The sequence below is a fragment of the Xiphophorus couchianus genome, chromosome 2 (genome assembly GCF_001444195.1).
Source record: "Xiphophorus couchianus chromosome 2, X_couchianus-1.0, whole genome shotgun sequence".
Classification (NCBI taxonomy): Eukaryota; Metazoa; Chordata; class Actinopteri; order Cyprinodontiformes; family Poeciliidae; genus Xiphophorus; species Xiphophorus couchianus.
This window is the reverse complement of record NC_040229.1, coordinates 4,733,026-4,750,087: the sequence shown is the minus strand read 5'-3', so window position 1 is coordinate 4,750,087 and position 17,062 is coordinate 4,733,026. Positions and strand designations below refer to the sequence as shown.

Sequence of the window (17,062 nt, the reverse complement as noted above, 5' to 3'; positions counted from 1 at the left end):
TGATAGAGGTTGCAGTTTTAAAACCAGCAGAAAAAAGGTTGAACATTTTCCCCATGTTTGGATAAAAGCGTGCATCCCTGACATGTCAAATTACGCTGCTGAGAGACAAGCGTGGGATTTTTCAGCTTACATGCATTTAAAGAGGAACAAATATTCCTTTAGTTGTTCCCACCAAATAAGGGAAAATTGGTCTGTTGGATCAACAGCCAATTATTTCTTCCAGAGCTTGTAGTGAAAAAAACACACATATGATTTACTTAAACAATTTAAAGTTTAAAGATGTGATCATACATGAACAACCCAATCAGGAAAGAAATTAAAATTAATGCTTTGAAATTGGCCAATGAGAGCACAGGCAGAGTTTTTATTTTGTAGCTTTCAGCAGCTCTGCTCTCTCTCATTTGGGCTCAAAACACAATCAGTTACAAAGTTTTCATTTCCAGCAAATGACCCAGAGGTCATGATCCCCATTACAGATATGAAGCCATCCATAAGACATTGTTGGAGGTCAAAATTAGGGGAGATAAATGTTTATGGTGGAAGAAAGTCACTAGCCTCCGTCTGACTTTTTCTTATTTCAAAACAAAGTGCAACAGAACATGTTCCTGTTTTTCTGCTTTTGAAGAGCAGAAACGATGGTTTGAGTTGTGATGCATTTAATGATCTCTGGTCAGAGCCAATCAGGAGAAACTGGTTGATTTCAATCTGATTGTGTAATCAGTGCATCACTAAAACTTTTCAGCCTCCAACGGAGACCAGCGTGAGGAGAGGGGCAGCGTCAGTCCCACCTAGAGTGATGCCTTCAGGCGCTCCGAGTTCAGCTCGGTGCTTAGAGACAGCGCCCCTGCTGGTGGTGAGCGCTGTCAGAGCGCAGCACTGGCATGTGGCTGCATGGTATCCTTGGGAAAGTTTGCAGCTTGCTCTCCCACTGTGGATCATAGCTGGGGACAAATACCACATGGAACTGAGAGGAAGCCCGGCGGAGGGAGCACAGCCACAAGCACACAGGAATGTTTCACTTCAAAAGGAAAATGTTCACATCCATCTCTCCAAGTCCATTTATCCCTTTACTCCTGTTTCAGAAGATCTCTGCTATGCGTACCTCAGTTCAATATGTGCTTGAGATAACCAGTGTTTACCAGCAGGGATATCAAAGCTGCTGTGTTCCACCTGGAGGGTCGGCCCGCCTCTGTGCCGATGAGGCGGCGAGTCGCTGGGCTTACCGTCGAGACGCAGCGAGGAAACCATGAATCAGAAAAAACAAAAGAAACCATGCAAGAGTCAGTAAAAAGGCAACATAAAACCAGTATATGTGAAAACCATTAAAAACAAAGTCATATATCATGTTTTTGTCTGGTGTAAAAACAGGAAATGAAGTCTGTAACAGATGGGATCAGTAGAATTATAATTTTTAATAAATGTTGCACATGTCCTGCCTCGACATTCTAGGCATGCCGTATGAAGAAGCTGGTTGGCTAAGCAGCTCTAAGATATCTGGGATGGTTTCCTAATTAATTGATTCATTTTATTAAATCAGAGTTGCCTCTAGCAGCAAATAGACAGGTTACATAAGGAAATGAACCTGTGTTAGTATGACCTTTGACCTTTTGGATCATACAAATTTGAAAGTGTGTGTTTGAAGACAAACGTTTCAGTCGCGTTATTTTAACGTGTGAAAGTGTCGCCATTTCAGATGGAGCCGTGTTGCAGAGACTCGGCTTTACGTCGTGGATGTGGCCAGTGGTTCGTTGGGTCAGAGCGATCGGCCAGCAGTGGCGGCACGCTCCGATCTGCCATGATCAGAGATGGGTAGTAACTAGTTATATTTACTTGATTACATTTACTAGAGTAACTTTAAAAGAAAGAAAATCTTTTAGGAGTATTTTTAACTACACTGTACGTTTTACTTGATTAATTTCATTATTAAGTATCGCTACTTTTACTTGAATAAGATTTCTGGATTTTCTTCCTAATCAGCTGAATGAAAAACAAACATGTTTTATCCGAAAATTCACCCAACACAGACACACACCTGAAGTTTTTGTTAAAGTTTCAGAAGTTTTACATTGAAAGAAACAGATTTGGAAATATTTTTATTTTGCCTGATTTTGTTTTTGTTTGTTACTTATGAGTTATTCTAACTTTTGTCCTTAAAATGCTAAAATTTCCACTTAACTTTATATTTCTGTCCAACTGATGTCATTTTTAAATATTAAATTATTGATAATTTAATCTGTTACTCAGTACTTGAGTAGACTTTCTACCAAATCCTTTTTACTCTTGATTGAGTAATTTCTTGGTTGGCTACTTTTTACTTGAGTAAAAATATGATGAAGTAGTTCTCTTATTTGAGTACAGTTCCTGACTAGGAGGTGTTGATGTCATAAGCTGCCTCTTCCTTTAACATCCTACCTCACCGACCAGCAGACTAAAGCCTAGAAAAGTCTGGAGATGTAGCACCTCGGTACCAAACGGCTCCATGATCAATAGAATTTGGTCTTTGCCATGGTGAGTGTAACGCTACTTAAGGCTAGGCGCCTGACTACGGCCAAATATAACAAATGGCGCTCAGATAGATTCGGCTATGGAGCCCGTGGGTATGAATAAAATACCATTAGACAAAAGTATGTTTAAGTTATTGTATTCAACTTGTTTTTTTCTTTCATATATATATGAAGATATGCAATAATAATAATATTTATAATAACAGTGATTTTCTATAATATAACCAAAAACACAACAAGGAAAAAAAACAAGCACTCAGCAACAAAAAACAATAAACCCTGATGTCACCTAAGAGTTTCTATTTTGGTCCATTCATGAATCCAAGGTGATCAATAGTCCATCAATCAATATCTGATTGTTTTCTTTTTTTTCAAGATCCAGAGCAAATAGGTCCAGAATGAAAAAATAGCTTGGTTCATTTAAATCCTACCGCGAAGCTGCGGTGATCCGGTAGCTCGCCATCCTGACGTGACACAGGGGGTGGGAAAAAACCTGACCTAAACAAGGTCATGAATAGAAATAAAACAAATTAGCTGTCATGTTTAAACATTGTTAAACTGTTATCCAAAATAAAGAAACATTCAACAATTACAAAAAAATAAACAAATAACTATATTCCATAAAGTGTTTTCTCATGAGTTTTTCAAATGAATTTCCAATTAAAGATCGCGATCAAACTCAAAGTTACATTCAGATCCAAATCAAGGGTATAGACCTTATTAAAGTTACCGGTCAAAGGTACAAATCAAATTAAAGTTACCGGTACAAATCAAATTAAAGTTACCGGTACAGATCAAATTAAAGTTACCGGTACAGATCAAATTAAAGTGCACTTTCACATTATATCTAAGTTTAATTGACACAGTCAATTAAACTTAATTGACTTCCATATCGTTTCAATAAACAATTGTTTTTTTCCCCTTTTTTTTCGTTGCGCAACTCCCCAATAAAAAACAAATGACCAAGCCCAGAGTTCTATAGGCCGTTAGCAAAAATCAATCAAAAAACAACTAAAACTGTCCTAAAAGGACGAATCTACAAAAATCAAAAGGCCTATTTAATATTTTAACAATATATAATCTATTCGACCACAAAATCAACAAAAAGAAAATGACCTTTTAAATCAATAAATAAACTTTTCAGTCATTAATGCACAGATTAAGTGGGCGTGTCACCACCGCATTTCTATTTCCAAAGAAAACAAAGTACGTAAATTAAACGACTCACCGTCGAGCGGTCGACAGGAAACACCCAATTTAATCCTTCGGCCCTTTTAGTAAGCCTCGATCCAGCCGTAGTCTTCTATAAGTTTAGAAGACGCCGAGACGAGCAGCTGGCCACAGCGACAGCAGCAACAGCGATTGAGATCCGAGTCACCTGTGACCCGTAACTTAAAGGGTGCTGTCAGTTTGACCCGCCAAAATAAAATACGGGTTCCTTATTTTGTGCAGGTTACATGAGCGTTTTTTCATACTGTTTTAAGATGCTAGCAGCTAGCTGGCTATACTGTCAACAAACAGGGAACCTTCTTAAGAGCGACGCTAGCCGTTACAGAGCAGCTAACGAGCTGCTAAAATGTGATATTTAATAATAATGTTGATTCCACATCTTACCTTGATCATGTTCCGTTTCCACTGATCACCGACAGCTACCAGTAAAGGCTCCTGTGGGCTGATACTGGGAGCTCAACCGACTGATCCAACATGGCGTCTCTTCCTTTAGCTTCCTCCGCTGCTGTTCTTGAAGAAATGCCTCTGATTTGAGCTTCAGTTGTTGTTGGTTGAGGTCCAGTTGAGTCCCAGCTGTTTGAGTAACGGTACCAAAAGAGCTGGGGCAGCCTGGAAAGTCCCGCATTAGCCTAACAATTAATCCTAAGCGTTTAAACGAGCGTTTAACGGCGACCTGATGGCTAATAAAGCTACAAAAAGCAGGCAGGACAGCTAATAGCGAGCTGCCATGAAGTGGCTCTGCAGACTCTCTTTGTTCGGTGAGCTTTTTAAATGTTTCACAAATATCTGGTTTCCTTTTTTGTTCATTGTCTTTTTTTCAGAAGATAAATTCAGTTAAATAAAATTAGATGGAACTGTATAACTTACAATAGTCTCATCTTTTATTGTAGTGGTTTAATTTGATGGTGAAAAATATTTTCTAAAAGAGCTTTAGAGATGTTTTCACCATCTTGTTCCCTGTGTGGGGCAGCCATATGAACTTTAGTTCCCATTCTGTCTTGTTTGTCTCAGTTTCAGGTTTTAATCATTTCTCTGACTGCAGAAAAGGGAACATTTAGGGGAAGTCCATTTGCTCACAGCCATGTCCTGACTTATGAAAACCAACAGACATCTGTTTCACCTGTCTTTCCCCTTTTGGAGAGTGACCAAAAGTAGTAGACCATAATTAGACTCATCTGTCTCATAATTAGAATGCTGTGTATTGAAATAGGAAGTCATGAAGGTTCCATGATACTTTGGGCCCAGTCAGTGTGTCACCAGTGAAAACAGGTTTTTAGTGTAGCAGTCCTGAACTCAGACTGAGTTTAAAGACTAAAGGCTCGGCAATCCAACCCGAATGTTCTGGATCAACATTAAAGCAGTTGATTGGTGTGTTTTATAATCTTCTGATTTGGTTATGAAGACACTCAGTTGTTGAGTTATTGTGTTGGGAAGAGAAATCTTCACCAGCTGACCGCCTGGTTAGGCTCTCAGTCCTTCAGTCTCTCAAGCTCTGGTATTTCTAGTTTTATATTTGCATTATTAGTCATAACTTAACCTGGAAACAAACATAATAGTCATTTGCAATGCAGATAAAACATAAATACATTTGAATAAAAGTTTGGTTTGACTTTTTTAAGATGATTTTACAGGTTTTGGAGTTTAGATTGAGTCGTCTGCAGTCTGTTCAGTGTTTCTGTGAGCTGAGGAGTTTTCTGGAGGGGAAGAACAGAAAAGAGACTTTTTGCTGATTCATTTCAACATTTATTCTAACTTAATGAGTGAACCGACACAGTAAATAGTATTTAAATATGCATTTTTCAACACGTTTCATCTGTGGCGTTTTAAATCTGAACCATATTTCCCTGATCTTCATGCATTGTGATATTAGTTTTTGATTTAGCACAACTTAGTAGATTTTCACTATTTAAGTATTCAAAATATTTGATCTGTAAATTACTTTTAGTGTAAATTTTCCTTCTAGCTATATCATTGATCAAAGTTGATTCACTTTATTTTGTGAAGTTGCTTTAAGTCAGTATCATGCGTTTAATCTTTCAGTAAAATTAGAAAGTGATTATGTGTCTAATAATGTTCCCCTCCAGTCAGACTGGCTGCTGGTTGAAGCAGCAGGCGCTCGCTGTCCTACTTTGTACATCAGGTTGGTCAGATGACACATAAACTGGTTGTGTTGTGTGCAGAGGGAAACTGGGTTAGCTTAGAAAGATCAGAAGTCTCTGTGAGGATTCTCATCAATCTACCTTCATTCACACAGTTCATCTTTTACTGGGAACACCACGCTAACGGTGTGCTGCGGACGCCTCCATCTTTATTTCTAGATCTGTCTGCAGAAACATCAGGCTCTGCTCTGGAGTCCAGAACCAATCTACAGCTGAAACCAGATATTCACACTTTTCCACAAACTGACATTAAACCAAACACAACTCTTTCTGTTTCAGGTCAGTTTCTATTTGCTTTATTTTCTGTAGAATCAGAAGTATTTTGTGTAATTGTCCTTTAAACTGCACAGCTGGATTAAGAAACTCGCGGCGCTGCTGTAATTTGGACCCGTTTCTCCTGACAGAACCGGCTGAACCGGCTCAGGTTTTCCTCCTGGACTCTGGACCCAGATGGAAACATCAGGAGGGCATCGGTTCTGTGAAGTGACGCTGCCACTGCCGTGCTTCACAGTATGGATGTGGTTCCTGTTTTTCCTCTGGATGTAACGATGGTGGTTATGTCCAAACTGTTCCACTTTAGTCTCATCGGACCTCATGTCTGTAGAAATGAAGATCTTTGTTCCTTTGGACATTTGAAAGGTTTTTCTGTTTGTGTTGGAGTAATGGCTTCCTCCTGGCTGAGCAGCCTTTCAGCTCATGTTTGACTGTGGATAATGACTCTGACTCACCTGCTCCAGTTAGAAGAAAGTTACAAAAAACAAGCCACGTTCTCATTAGGGTTTCTGGCTTTTAACAAATAGAAATAATGTTGGTGATTCTGACCGGAAACAGGAGAAATTTGCTCTGATTTAACTTCAGACACTGAGAATAAAGTGTGTGTTTTTGTTGGGTGTGTGTGTGAAGTTCTGGAGCGTATGTAAACATGTGGCCTCAGCTGTTGGTTGTTGGGTTTTAGTTTTGAACCCGGCTGCGTTTGGCCTCATGATCAGCTCTGATTCCCAGTTTTCCTGTCATTCCCGCTCCCAGTGGCAACTCTGCTGGAATCCACTCCTGCTGCTGCTGACCTTAACTGGAACCAGTTTGGGTCTCATTTCTCTCTCTTTTGTTAAAAACAGTCAAATTATGGATTTTCCTGGCACATGTGCTGTTTGTGATGGTGCGATGCTGCGGTGGAGCGGCTCCACCGCAGCATCGCAGTTCATCACAAGTTGAGTTTGACGTTCGAAGTTGCTGACTCGTCGTCGTTCTGTAAGAACGCGCCAACGCCTGGATGAGACGCCGCCGTCTCCTCTGATGATTGGCGCATGCACCACGGCTGAAATATGAATATATCTCGCTATGAATTTAAGGACTTATTATCTGAACAAACTAATTGACAAATTAATTCACATGTGATTTTGAATCACCAAAATTGTGAAATAGTTTTTTGTTACTTCAGCAGAATACTGACAACATTTACTCATTTGAAATGGAAACGCAGCTTCTGATCCCTTGGAATTGGGCCTCTGTCTCTTTAAGAAGCTGCGCCTTCAGCATGTCATCATCGCCATGCTCCTCCATGATGCTTAATACTTCACCACGCAATGTCTGGGGTCTGCTACTGTAAATCTGCTTAATGGTGACCCCAGAGGTCAGGGCATTTCCTGCCTCAGAGGTCAGTTGTTGGGGTACTTCCTGCCCCAGAGGTCAGAGATCAGGGCATTTCCTGTCTTCGAGGTCAGTTGTTGGGGTACTTCCTGCCCCAGAGGTCAGGGCATTTCCTGCCTCAGAGGTCAGTTGTTGGGGTACTTCCTGCCCTAGAGGTCAGGGGTCAGGGTGCTTCCTGCCTCAGGGGTCAGAGTGTAGCTGTGAGCTGGATGCTGATGCATGTGTGGGGTCAGAGGTCAGAGTGTAGCTGTGAGCTGGATGCTGATGCATGTGTGGGGTCAGAGGGGCGGTGATGAAGAGCAGCCTCCTCTTCCTCTGGTGGTTGAGGAGTTGCTGCTGCTCAGTCGTCCATCAGACTTTTGGCTTCTGGAGGAAAAGGAAAAGCTTCCATGAACACCGGCGGCTGGCTGGGGTTGGGGAAGGCGCGCCCCCCGTCCTGCGCCGCTCCCCGCTCAGACCCGCTGCTCTTAAACACGATGCTGGGAAAGAAGCCTTGCCCTTTCGGCCTTTCTCCGGCCTTTCTTTGAAGGCCTTTCTCCCCTCCAAACTCTTAACAACAAAAGGCAGATGAAGCCAAACGGGCAGTTAGCAAAGATTAGGGAGCAAGTTTGTGAGTTCCACCTCTAGTGTGTGTGTGTGTGACAGGGAGATGCCATCTAGATGTTTTGGTTTGACAGTTGTTGGTGGTCCTTACCCCCCCCATCGGCTCTCAGCTTATTTACAGGTCAATCCCCTCCAACCTGCCCTAAAGGTCACGATGCTACTGTGAAAACTACCTACAGCTCTTTAGATCAAAGCTGTGCAGTTATGATGGGGTATAGTCAAAGTTTTGTTGCATAAATAAATTTTTGCACTCTGCAACATTTTGGTTCTAATGCTTCTTTCAAGCAGCAAACATCGTTTCCTTCCCGACGTCACAGAGACGAGTCGCTTCTTGCCGTTCAGAATCAGCAGTAGCAGATGCTAGCTTTAGCACCTGTTCATGCTAATTGCTAAAGCTAGCTCACATAAACCAAAGCAGGCAGTGGAGTCACATTCAGCAACACACAGCAGCAATTCCCAAAGTCCAGACTCTGAGCTGGATCCAGACTGTTGAGCCGAGGCGGTCCCTGTGGAGCACAGAGTGATCCAAGGAAATAATCCAGATTAACTGGCCCAAACGGTCCAACGACTTCCAAAAGCCAAAGTGATGCTAGTTTGGTGTTGTCATAACTTCCATTTTAGCATCAATAGCATAAAGGATATATAACTTCAGTTTTATCATAAGCGCTGTTTCAACATGACTCCCATTTTAGCATTACTTCTGTTTTTAATTCAAAGTAAAGGAAGGAGGAAATCACAGATTCTCCCATTGATGCGGTTTTAAACTTCTTACTTTACTGCAACTTTACTATAAATTCTAGTTTTTAAGTTTTTCTCTTGAATTCATGAGCTTGTCCACAGACAGAATCTGTCATTTTTAAACTATTATCACTTCAGGAGCTGAAAAACCAGAATACAAAGGTTGATGTTCAGAGACAGAAAAGGAAGCAAAATAATTTCAGGAGGGGAAATATTTTAGGTATAATAATGAATAGAGTCCTAAGTTTATTTTGCATCTCTCAGACCAGGTTGCAGTTCTTTCTAATATTTCCTGTTAGTTTAATCTTTTCAGATCTGATCTTAGCGTCAGACGCAGCAGCAGTCTAGACTCTCCAGCTGATTGGTTTAGCTGCTCGGCCCTTTAGTCTCAGCAGGAACCTGAGAAATGAAGTTTGAGATGATGCTGAGCGTGGGCAGCTGGGTGGCGATGAGTGGCGCCTCATTAGGTTTGTGTTTTCCGTCACTGCTGCTTCAGAAGTCTGGTTATCAAATGTCTGGAACCGTCCCAGCGCTGCGTCCAGCAGCCTGTAACGGACCAGGTGGTCCCTCCGCCTGCTGCATCTGCAGGTTTCATATTGTCACCAATCTAAACAACTGACTGGTATTTAGCTTGGTTGCAAATGAAGCATTTTTGATCTCATAGATGAATGAACTGATCTAAAATGTCAATGTTTTCCATAGCAGAAACTTTTGGTTACTCCCCCCTGGGAAAATTCAGCCTAATCCTTCACCTTTGTGATGTAAAACTGGGAAAATGTGAAATGGTTTTAAAAACGGGAACCCTGCTCCACTGATCCTCTCAGGAATTTGTTTCCTCTGAGAATCTTTTCTGCTTCAGGCCTGAAGCCTCCAGAGACTCCATTTGAATCACAAATGTTTGCAGGTTTTGGTCAGTTCTGGGGTCATAAAGCCTGGTGACAATGACTTTGACCCCGGGCCGCTGCAGGGCGTCGCCCCGCTGACCTCTGCTACGCGGAGCAGGACTGCTTACTGTGGAACGTCTCCGGGATTCTGATTGGCTCCAGAAACACCAGAAACGCTTTGGGGTCAGTTTCCTCACTGCCTGATTCTGACTGATCAGAGATCTGCCGCCACTGAGCATGCTCAGTGAAAGCCCTGTTAATGAAATGAATTAGGGAAATGCCTAAAACCTGCAGTGTTGAAAATCACTGAATCAGACGTCATCAGGACCAAAATAACATTGACTCAGTGAATCTCTTCAACATTGGTTACTTGGCTAGAACTGGATGATGGTTTGATGGTTGATCCACCGTCAGTGGTCGACCTCAACCAAAAATCAACCATTCTGACTATCATTCAACGTTGAATCGCCTGCTATCTAGTAATAACGTCGCTGATTCTCAGATTCTGCCTCCATTCTTAATCTGATCTCTGTGTTTCTTTCAGCTACTGAAGCATCTGGATTTTAAGGTTTGGCTTCGTCACAAATCAGCTCTGAGAAAAGAAGAGAGATGCGACTGAAAACCGAGAGAAGCAGCACCAGAAGGGCGGCTGGGCCCAAAGCCCTGGATGTGGTTTCTGGGTCGCCTGACCCCAGGCAGCGGACCTGAGGTCAGCCGGGAGAACAGCTCTGAGGTAAGACCAGTGACTGATGAACTGGGATTGGCTGGTGAACAGCTCCAGATGAGCCTATTCGCTTCAGGAGGAGTTTATGAACTCGGTAGAGCTTTGGCCTCTGCAGGTCCCACCGTTACCCACTTGCTGGGCTCGGTTCTGCTGGGCTCTGCTGTGTTCTCCGCACAGACAGAACAAACCGACCAGCCATGGTGAAAAAACTCTTCCAATAGCTTCATGAGAGGAATAGTGTCGACCAGCGTGTGTAACATTCATAAATCTCTTGGATTCTCAGTGAAACGCTAAGAAGCTAATTAGCTTCAGCCGTCCTCCAGGGGTCAAATACGTGACCTTGTCCTGTCGTCCATTACTGGACCTGTCCTTCTGGTTATGACTGTTGGACCAGAACAGCGTTTATGTTGATGTTCCTGGGATTTGATGATCGGCTCCTGATGTAGCAGTAATAATGACGTCATTAGATGAATCCAAACTGCTCCCTCTGGACGGGACCAGAACCGCCCCGCGTCCACAGGAAGCGCTCAGCGCATGGAAAACACCTCCGCCCGCGTCAGCACGCCGACAGGAAGCAGAGCCGGGAGCCGCAAAGCTGCGACCTGACCTGACCCAACCCGGCGGAGCAAACCGCATTTAGCTGCAGCAGCTTTAAATAAACCGTCATAAAACACGAGACATAAATGGATTGGTCCCGTGTCACTTCCTGTAATGGCTGCAAGTCCAGTGAACTAATTTTAAAACCAGGCATTAATCAATGCTTTACTACAATCTACCTGCAATGCATGTGGCTAGTGTCAGCGTAAAGTCCTGACTGAATGAAAATCATTAGAACCTATTTATGTCACGTTAACGAAGAACAGCTGAAAAGTTACCGGGTTTATCAACTGTAGCAGCAATTTGGCTCCAACTCCTCCTCTTGTCATTTCTATATTCTTTGCATGTTGAATTAATGTTGTTTCCACATATCATGTCCATGTCCGCGTGTTTGGGATTCCCCTCCATATTTTCCCCTCAGAAAACACGGAGGAGGATCAGTGCTTTCTGATTGGCTACCTGTCACATTCAACAGGCTGGGTTAACGATCCCAGTCTGGGAAAAACCCCTGATTTAGATCAGAGCGGCAACAACGATCTACCGTAACACACCACACACTACAGGATGATCGGTTATGAAATCGCAAGCGGAGGGGAAAGTAAGTAAGGGGAAAATCGGGACAAAACAAAGTGTGAACTATTGCATCAGGTAGTCGATGTTCCCATTTTTCTCTATTTAAATCTAATTATTACTGAAGGGCAACATAATATACAGACTTCATAATCTGCCCTCTTTTGGTTGAATGCAGTATTTATTTCCACTTTGGCTTTATGTTGTTTAGTTTTTATTCAAGTACATTTTTTGTTAATGGAGACTGAGAATCCATTTTGTTTTTGTTTTTGGTTGTTGTGTTTATTTAGTTTATCAGCTCCAGTGTTAAGTGTTTTTTGAAAATAAAGTGTATCTATCTTTGGCAGGAAATCGCATGCATTATTAGGTCATTTATATTAAATCAGTGTAAAAAGTGTAAAATATACTGATTTAATATCAGTGTAAAATATTCAAACAATATTACCGTTTATCGCAATAATTTTTGAAACAATTAATCGCTCAGCAAAATTTGTTATCATGACAGGCCTGGCTGAGATCAGTGAGACTGAACTTCTTCAGGATCCGTTTCTGAGGCGGGTCTTTGTGTTTTTCCGGGTCAGCAGAGGTTCCGGTCTTTAATGATGACCTCTGACCTCAGCTGAGGCAGCACGACCTGCCAGATGTGGTTTTGGTTCTTCTGGACATCCTGGGTAAGTCCAGGATGTCCAGAACCCTCCAGGTCGGCCTCCTGGAGGGTTCTGGTCCCGCTCCGGGTCAAGATTGATGTGGTTCTGGTCTCTGATGTCCTGATACACTTGAGCGTAATCTCTTCTCCGTTGGCTAGTGGAGCTGTTGTCGGTCAGTTTCCGTGGCAACGGGTCTGTGTGGCGCAAAGGAAGCCAGTAAATCTGAGTAGATGAGTTTTTCTTCTTCTGAGTCGTTTTCCTTTGCAGCTGCTGTAGTTTCTAAAAGTTCAAGAAACCATAAAAACTGAACTGAAGAGAATGTTGTCATATTCATAACAGTGACCTCATCAGGCACCTGCAGGGGGTGAGGGGGGGCTTCTGCCGCTGCCCCTACTGCCCTTTTTGAGTTTTTTTTAATTTTTAATTTATATGTGTGTGTCAGGAGCCTGCTTGGGCCCTCAACAGTAATATGTAGCTAAATATAATAATTTAGCTAAATGAATGAGTCTGGCTGCCCTCGGTCTGATAAAGAAGATTCTCTGTTCCTCTGACTCCATGTTGTTCAGACACACAGGACCGAATCCATCTGACTACCTCTAACTAGTTACTACCTCCAACTAGTTACTACCTCCAACTACCCTTAGGGGCAAGATTTTTTACCCCAACATAAAAACTAATGTAGAAGTTAGAAAAACTGTTTCTGTCTTCATAATAGTGGGAGAAACTTCCTCACCCAAAATCAGAGAAACGTCTGGTTTGATGTCATCATTCTGCCCCAGTGCTGCACTAACTGCCCCAGGGCTGGTACCACCTGCTCTCTGTTCTGTACCAGGCAGGGCCAGCCCGCTGCTGATCTTTGCTGGAGCTTCACTGCTGGAATAAAAGTTGCAGAACCTGGACTGATAAATGAAGATTCGGCCCAATTAGAGTTCAGAACATAAACATCAGAAAATACAGCAGCAATAATCAGAACCGCAGCAAAAAGCCAAACATGCCACAATTAAATAAATCAAAATGTCCCCACAGCATCAGAGGACTGGCATAGGGGCCACCGGGGGATTCCAGGTAGATTCCAGGTAGATTCCAGGTGGATTCCAGCCCAGCGGCTCTTCATGCAGGGCCGCTGGGCCCCCCAGGTATTATGGGGCCTTAGACAGAATCATGATTTAGCCCCCCGGCCCTCAAGAACCTCAGCATCACTAACATGTTTAAATGTAAATTTAGTGAATCTGTGAGAGGAGCCCAGGTTTAAAATCAATCACTGATTATTGGTTTATTATTTGTGAACAAATCAGCTCAAACACAAAGATTACACCATATTGTAGCCATGGTAACACAACAATCAAACTATCAAGATGATTCTTTAAACTTTTACAAAGTAAACGTCCTAATTAAACCCTAAATGTTCTATTTATTTATTATTTTTCTGTTGAACTCATTAAATAAAATTTATTAACATTTTCATTCTCAATAGATGAATGCTACAGGTTTAGATCTATGGTCTGTGTTACAATTCTACCATTTATAGGGGCCCCTGAAGGTCTGGAGGGCCCCTGAATGGCCCCTACTAGCAGCTGCTGAGTTTTCTTTGCCTCTAGATCTCAAATGAGCGAACATCAAACAGTTATGTAGACTGAACCCCTTTGAGCTGTTTTGGTCTTTTAAGCAGTCTGCAGAGATTAAACAGAAGAATCAGGGCTTAGTTAGTAAAATATCATCAGATGTTCTTATTTCATAGCTTCATAACCTTTGACCTTCTCTCCTCTGGTCTGTTTAACAGCTTCAGTCTCAGATCAGCTCAGCCTCCAGCTCCGTCAGCAGAAACAGCAACATTATACCTATCAAGGAAACTATGGACTATATTTGCTTTGCATTGTCCCCACATGATGACAATGATATACTATCAACTAATTAAATATTAGATTCTTGATTAATATGCAGAGTTTCCCCCAGAAAACCTGCTCAGCCCGGCAGGCGGTCCGCCGTGTTTTAGTATTAAAAGATCTTATGTAGACAGGAAATGTCGAAATATTACTGGATAATTATATGTTACGGGAAAATAGTGTCAGTGAAACTATTTAAACCCACAACTAGTCTTAAAAACAACAAATTGAAAAATAAAATTAAGATGAATATCAATTATTTCCTCTTCTGTTTAATCCAGATTAAGTCAGCGACTCCATCAGGGCTTCAGGGGCCATAAATGATAATATTTTAACACAGATAAATAAATGTAACATTTGATTATCAATGCTGCTGAATTTGATTTAATGGTTTCAGTATACATGAATAAAAATATTTTAAATTGTTTAACATTTAAATGTAAGATTTTAAGGAGCTGGCAAGTTTACTTTATAAAAGTTCAAAGAACAATATTCATAGTTAAACTGCTGTGTTACCATAGCAACAATCTGATGCTGTGAGTTTAATCTTTGACTTTAAGCTGTTTGTTCACAAATACAAATTAGTAAACTGTAATTATAACTGATTGTTTTCAGGTTGGCCAGTTAATCTACTCTCTCTCTCCCAGATTAAATCCAACCCAGAAGCTGTTAGAGGTGCTGATGGTTTTAGCAGCAAGAGGGGCCCCTAGGTCAGATTCTGCCCCAGGCCTCATGCAGCCTTGGACCGGCCCTGCAGGATGAGTTCAATCTGCTGCACTGAGCAGAGATGAGCAACAAACTGAGATTTAATTTAATGCTAATGTGGCTTTAGCAGCTCTAACATTTCTGTCTGTTGAGTTTTTAACAAGAGACACAGAAACTGTTTTGGTTGCTCCAGTTTATGGGACGAGTTTCTCAGATCTCCGCGCGGCTGGACGCATTAACTCTGTCTGACTAAGTGGACAAAACATTTGGTATGATTTGATGCATCGTGTAACCGGAAAAATAATAATAAAATAATATAAAACCAGCGTGAAGCGTGACTACGAGGCGAAAACTCCTCACCGGCTGAACCTGCATGATGAGGTTAGCGCCGGTTAGTTAACCGCTAACCAACCGGGACACACACATGAACTTTACAGGGCAGACAGCGCCACACGCTGGGCAGCGAGTTGAGATGGAAAAGCCGTGCAAATTTCTTTGTCTACAATTATAAATCATTCTCACCTCTCGCTCAACGCTCCTCTGAAAGCCACTACAAGTTATTCCTAAGGTTCACGTAGAGCTGCACAACCAGAGCTAACACGGTGGGTTTACACTCCTAACTTGATCAAAAACTCTGGAAAGAATCATAATTCCTCACAGGGGGTAAATATCCATACAGGTCAGCCTGAGTCCAGTTAGAGTGAAAGGAGGAGCGCGATCCGCGCTGAGGTAAACTTTAGAGATGAAGCAGCAGCAGCGCGGGAGGCGCCAGCGGAGTGAATGGTCCTGCTTTAAATGCATAAACTATAAAACTATGTTCTATACACATATCTTTTAGGAATTTAGTAATAAATCTTCTCCGCCAGAGCAATCCGGGTTTAAAATAATAATAATATTTTTTTTAAAAGCTATTTTTTTAATTATTTTCCTAAAAACATAAACAAGAAAGGCTTAGCCTGGTGGTGGGGCTAGTAAAGCATGGCGGGCCGCCAGACCTATAATACACTGGGGGAAACCCTGATATAGGTTGTTGCTATGTTGTTGTACGGTGTTTTAAATGCCCCTTTTTGCCCCTCCAAAGGTCTCTGCTTGGCCCTGGATCACATAGTATAAAACCTTTCATAAAGTGTTTAACAAGCTGGCAACAATTATGTAAAATAAAATTATTGGCCAAAATAAAAAAGCAATTTTAGTCCTCTCATGCCAAACTGTTTATATATGGGTGGAAAACATATTTTACATATCAAAACATCTGCAGTTTTTTTCATTTTTACTTTAAGCCATATTTCATATAAGTCAAATAATAAATAATATCTTTATTTATGCTCTCCAATGTTGCAGCATGACAACACATCCTCAAGATCCCGCCCCCATCTCCCTTCTGGGGGGCAAAAAGCTGCTGGCTGACGATTACTAGCATTGCTATTAGCTGTCAGTTAATCAAGATAACACGCTAAATCTTAAATGTACTCCTGATATATAAAAGGAAAAGGGTCACAATGCTTTGCTACTAATTTTCAAAGCTACAACAAGCTGATAACAAGGTCAGGAAAAAGTTTTCATTAAGAAAATAATACCAAGGGAGAGGGCAGTAGGTCAGTTATGCTAGCTTGACTTTGACAACCTTAACATGTAGGTGAGATGTGGAATTTGATTCAGTTACAAAATTAAAAAGGCAACATAAACACCAACTCTGACTAATCATTAGTAGAGCAGGTCATCAAATTAGCTAATCTATCACTGCTGTGTTAGCTTAGCTAATAGCAACAGTAGCTAATCTACCACAACAAAATTAATAATTGTAAATTAAACGTCAAGCCTGAAAACATGAAACTGTGAAGGACTGAATGTTCTATTCTTTGTGTAGGAAATGATTGAGTGTTTTTTGGTGTCGAGTCATGATACATGTAGTGGCGTTGTTGTCAGTCTGTTGCTATGGCAACGAGACTGTGTGTAGCGTAGCCTACACTGAGAGCGAGAATGACGTGGCTTTGAGTTATTCTTCAACAGTTTTTCTGCATTATTTGTCCCTTGCTGTGTCGCGCTGGACTAAATTAATAATCCCTGATTCTCCAGGTTTCATTTAGTTAACGGTTTCACCGCAGCAGCGCCGCTATGGATGGAAAGGAAAAGAATTGCATTTTTACCCTCCATCTTTGTGCGCAGATGCA

General features: G+C 41.6%; 1 protein-coding gene and 1 long non-coding RNA gene across 3 annotated transcripts in view; one reads left to right on the top strand and one right to left on the bottom strand.

The window, feature by feature from the left end:
* ccnd2a (cyclin D2, a) overlaps window positions 1-17,062 on the top strand; it is a 124,313-nt gene that overhangs the window by 26,425 nt on the left and 80,826 nt on the right. For both annotated transcript variants that reach the window (XM_028030237.1, XM_028030227.1), the window contains exon 2: window positions 10,310-10,498. In XM_028030237.1, coding sequence (XP_027886038.1) covers window positions 10,433-10,498 — 66 coding nt within the window. In that variant the 5' untranslated portion in view covers window positions 10,310-10,432. The remainder of the gene's footprint in view (window positions 1-10,309; window positions 10,499-17,062) is intronic.
* Window positions 2,869-3,974, bottom strand: LOC114152402 (uncharacterized). The gene is made up of 2 exons (XR_003597113.1): window positions 3,733-3,974; window positions 2,869-3,002 (listed from the first exon to the last, which is right to left on the bottom strand). It is a non-coding gene; the product is annotated as an uncharacterized LOC114152402 (long non-coding RNA).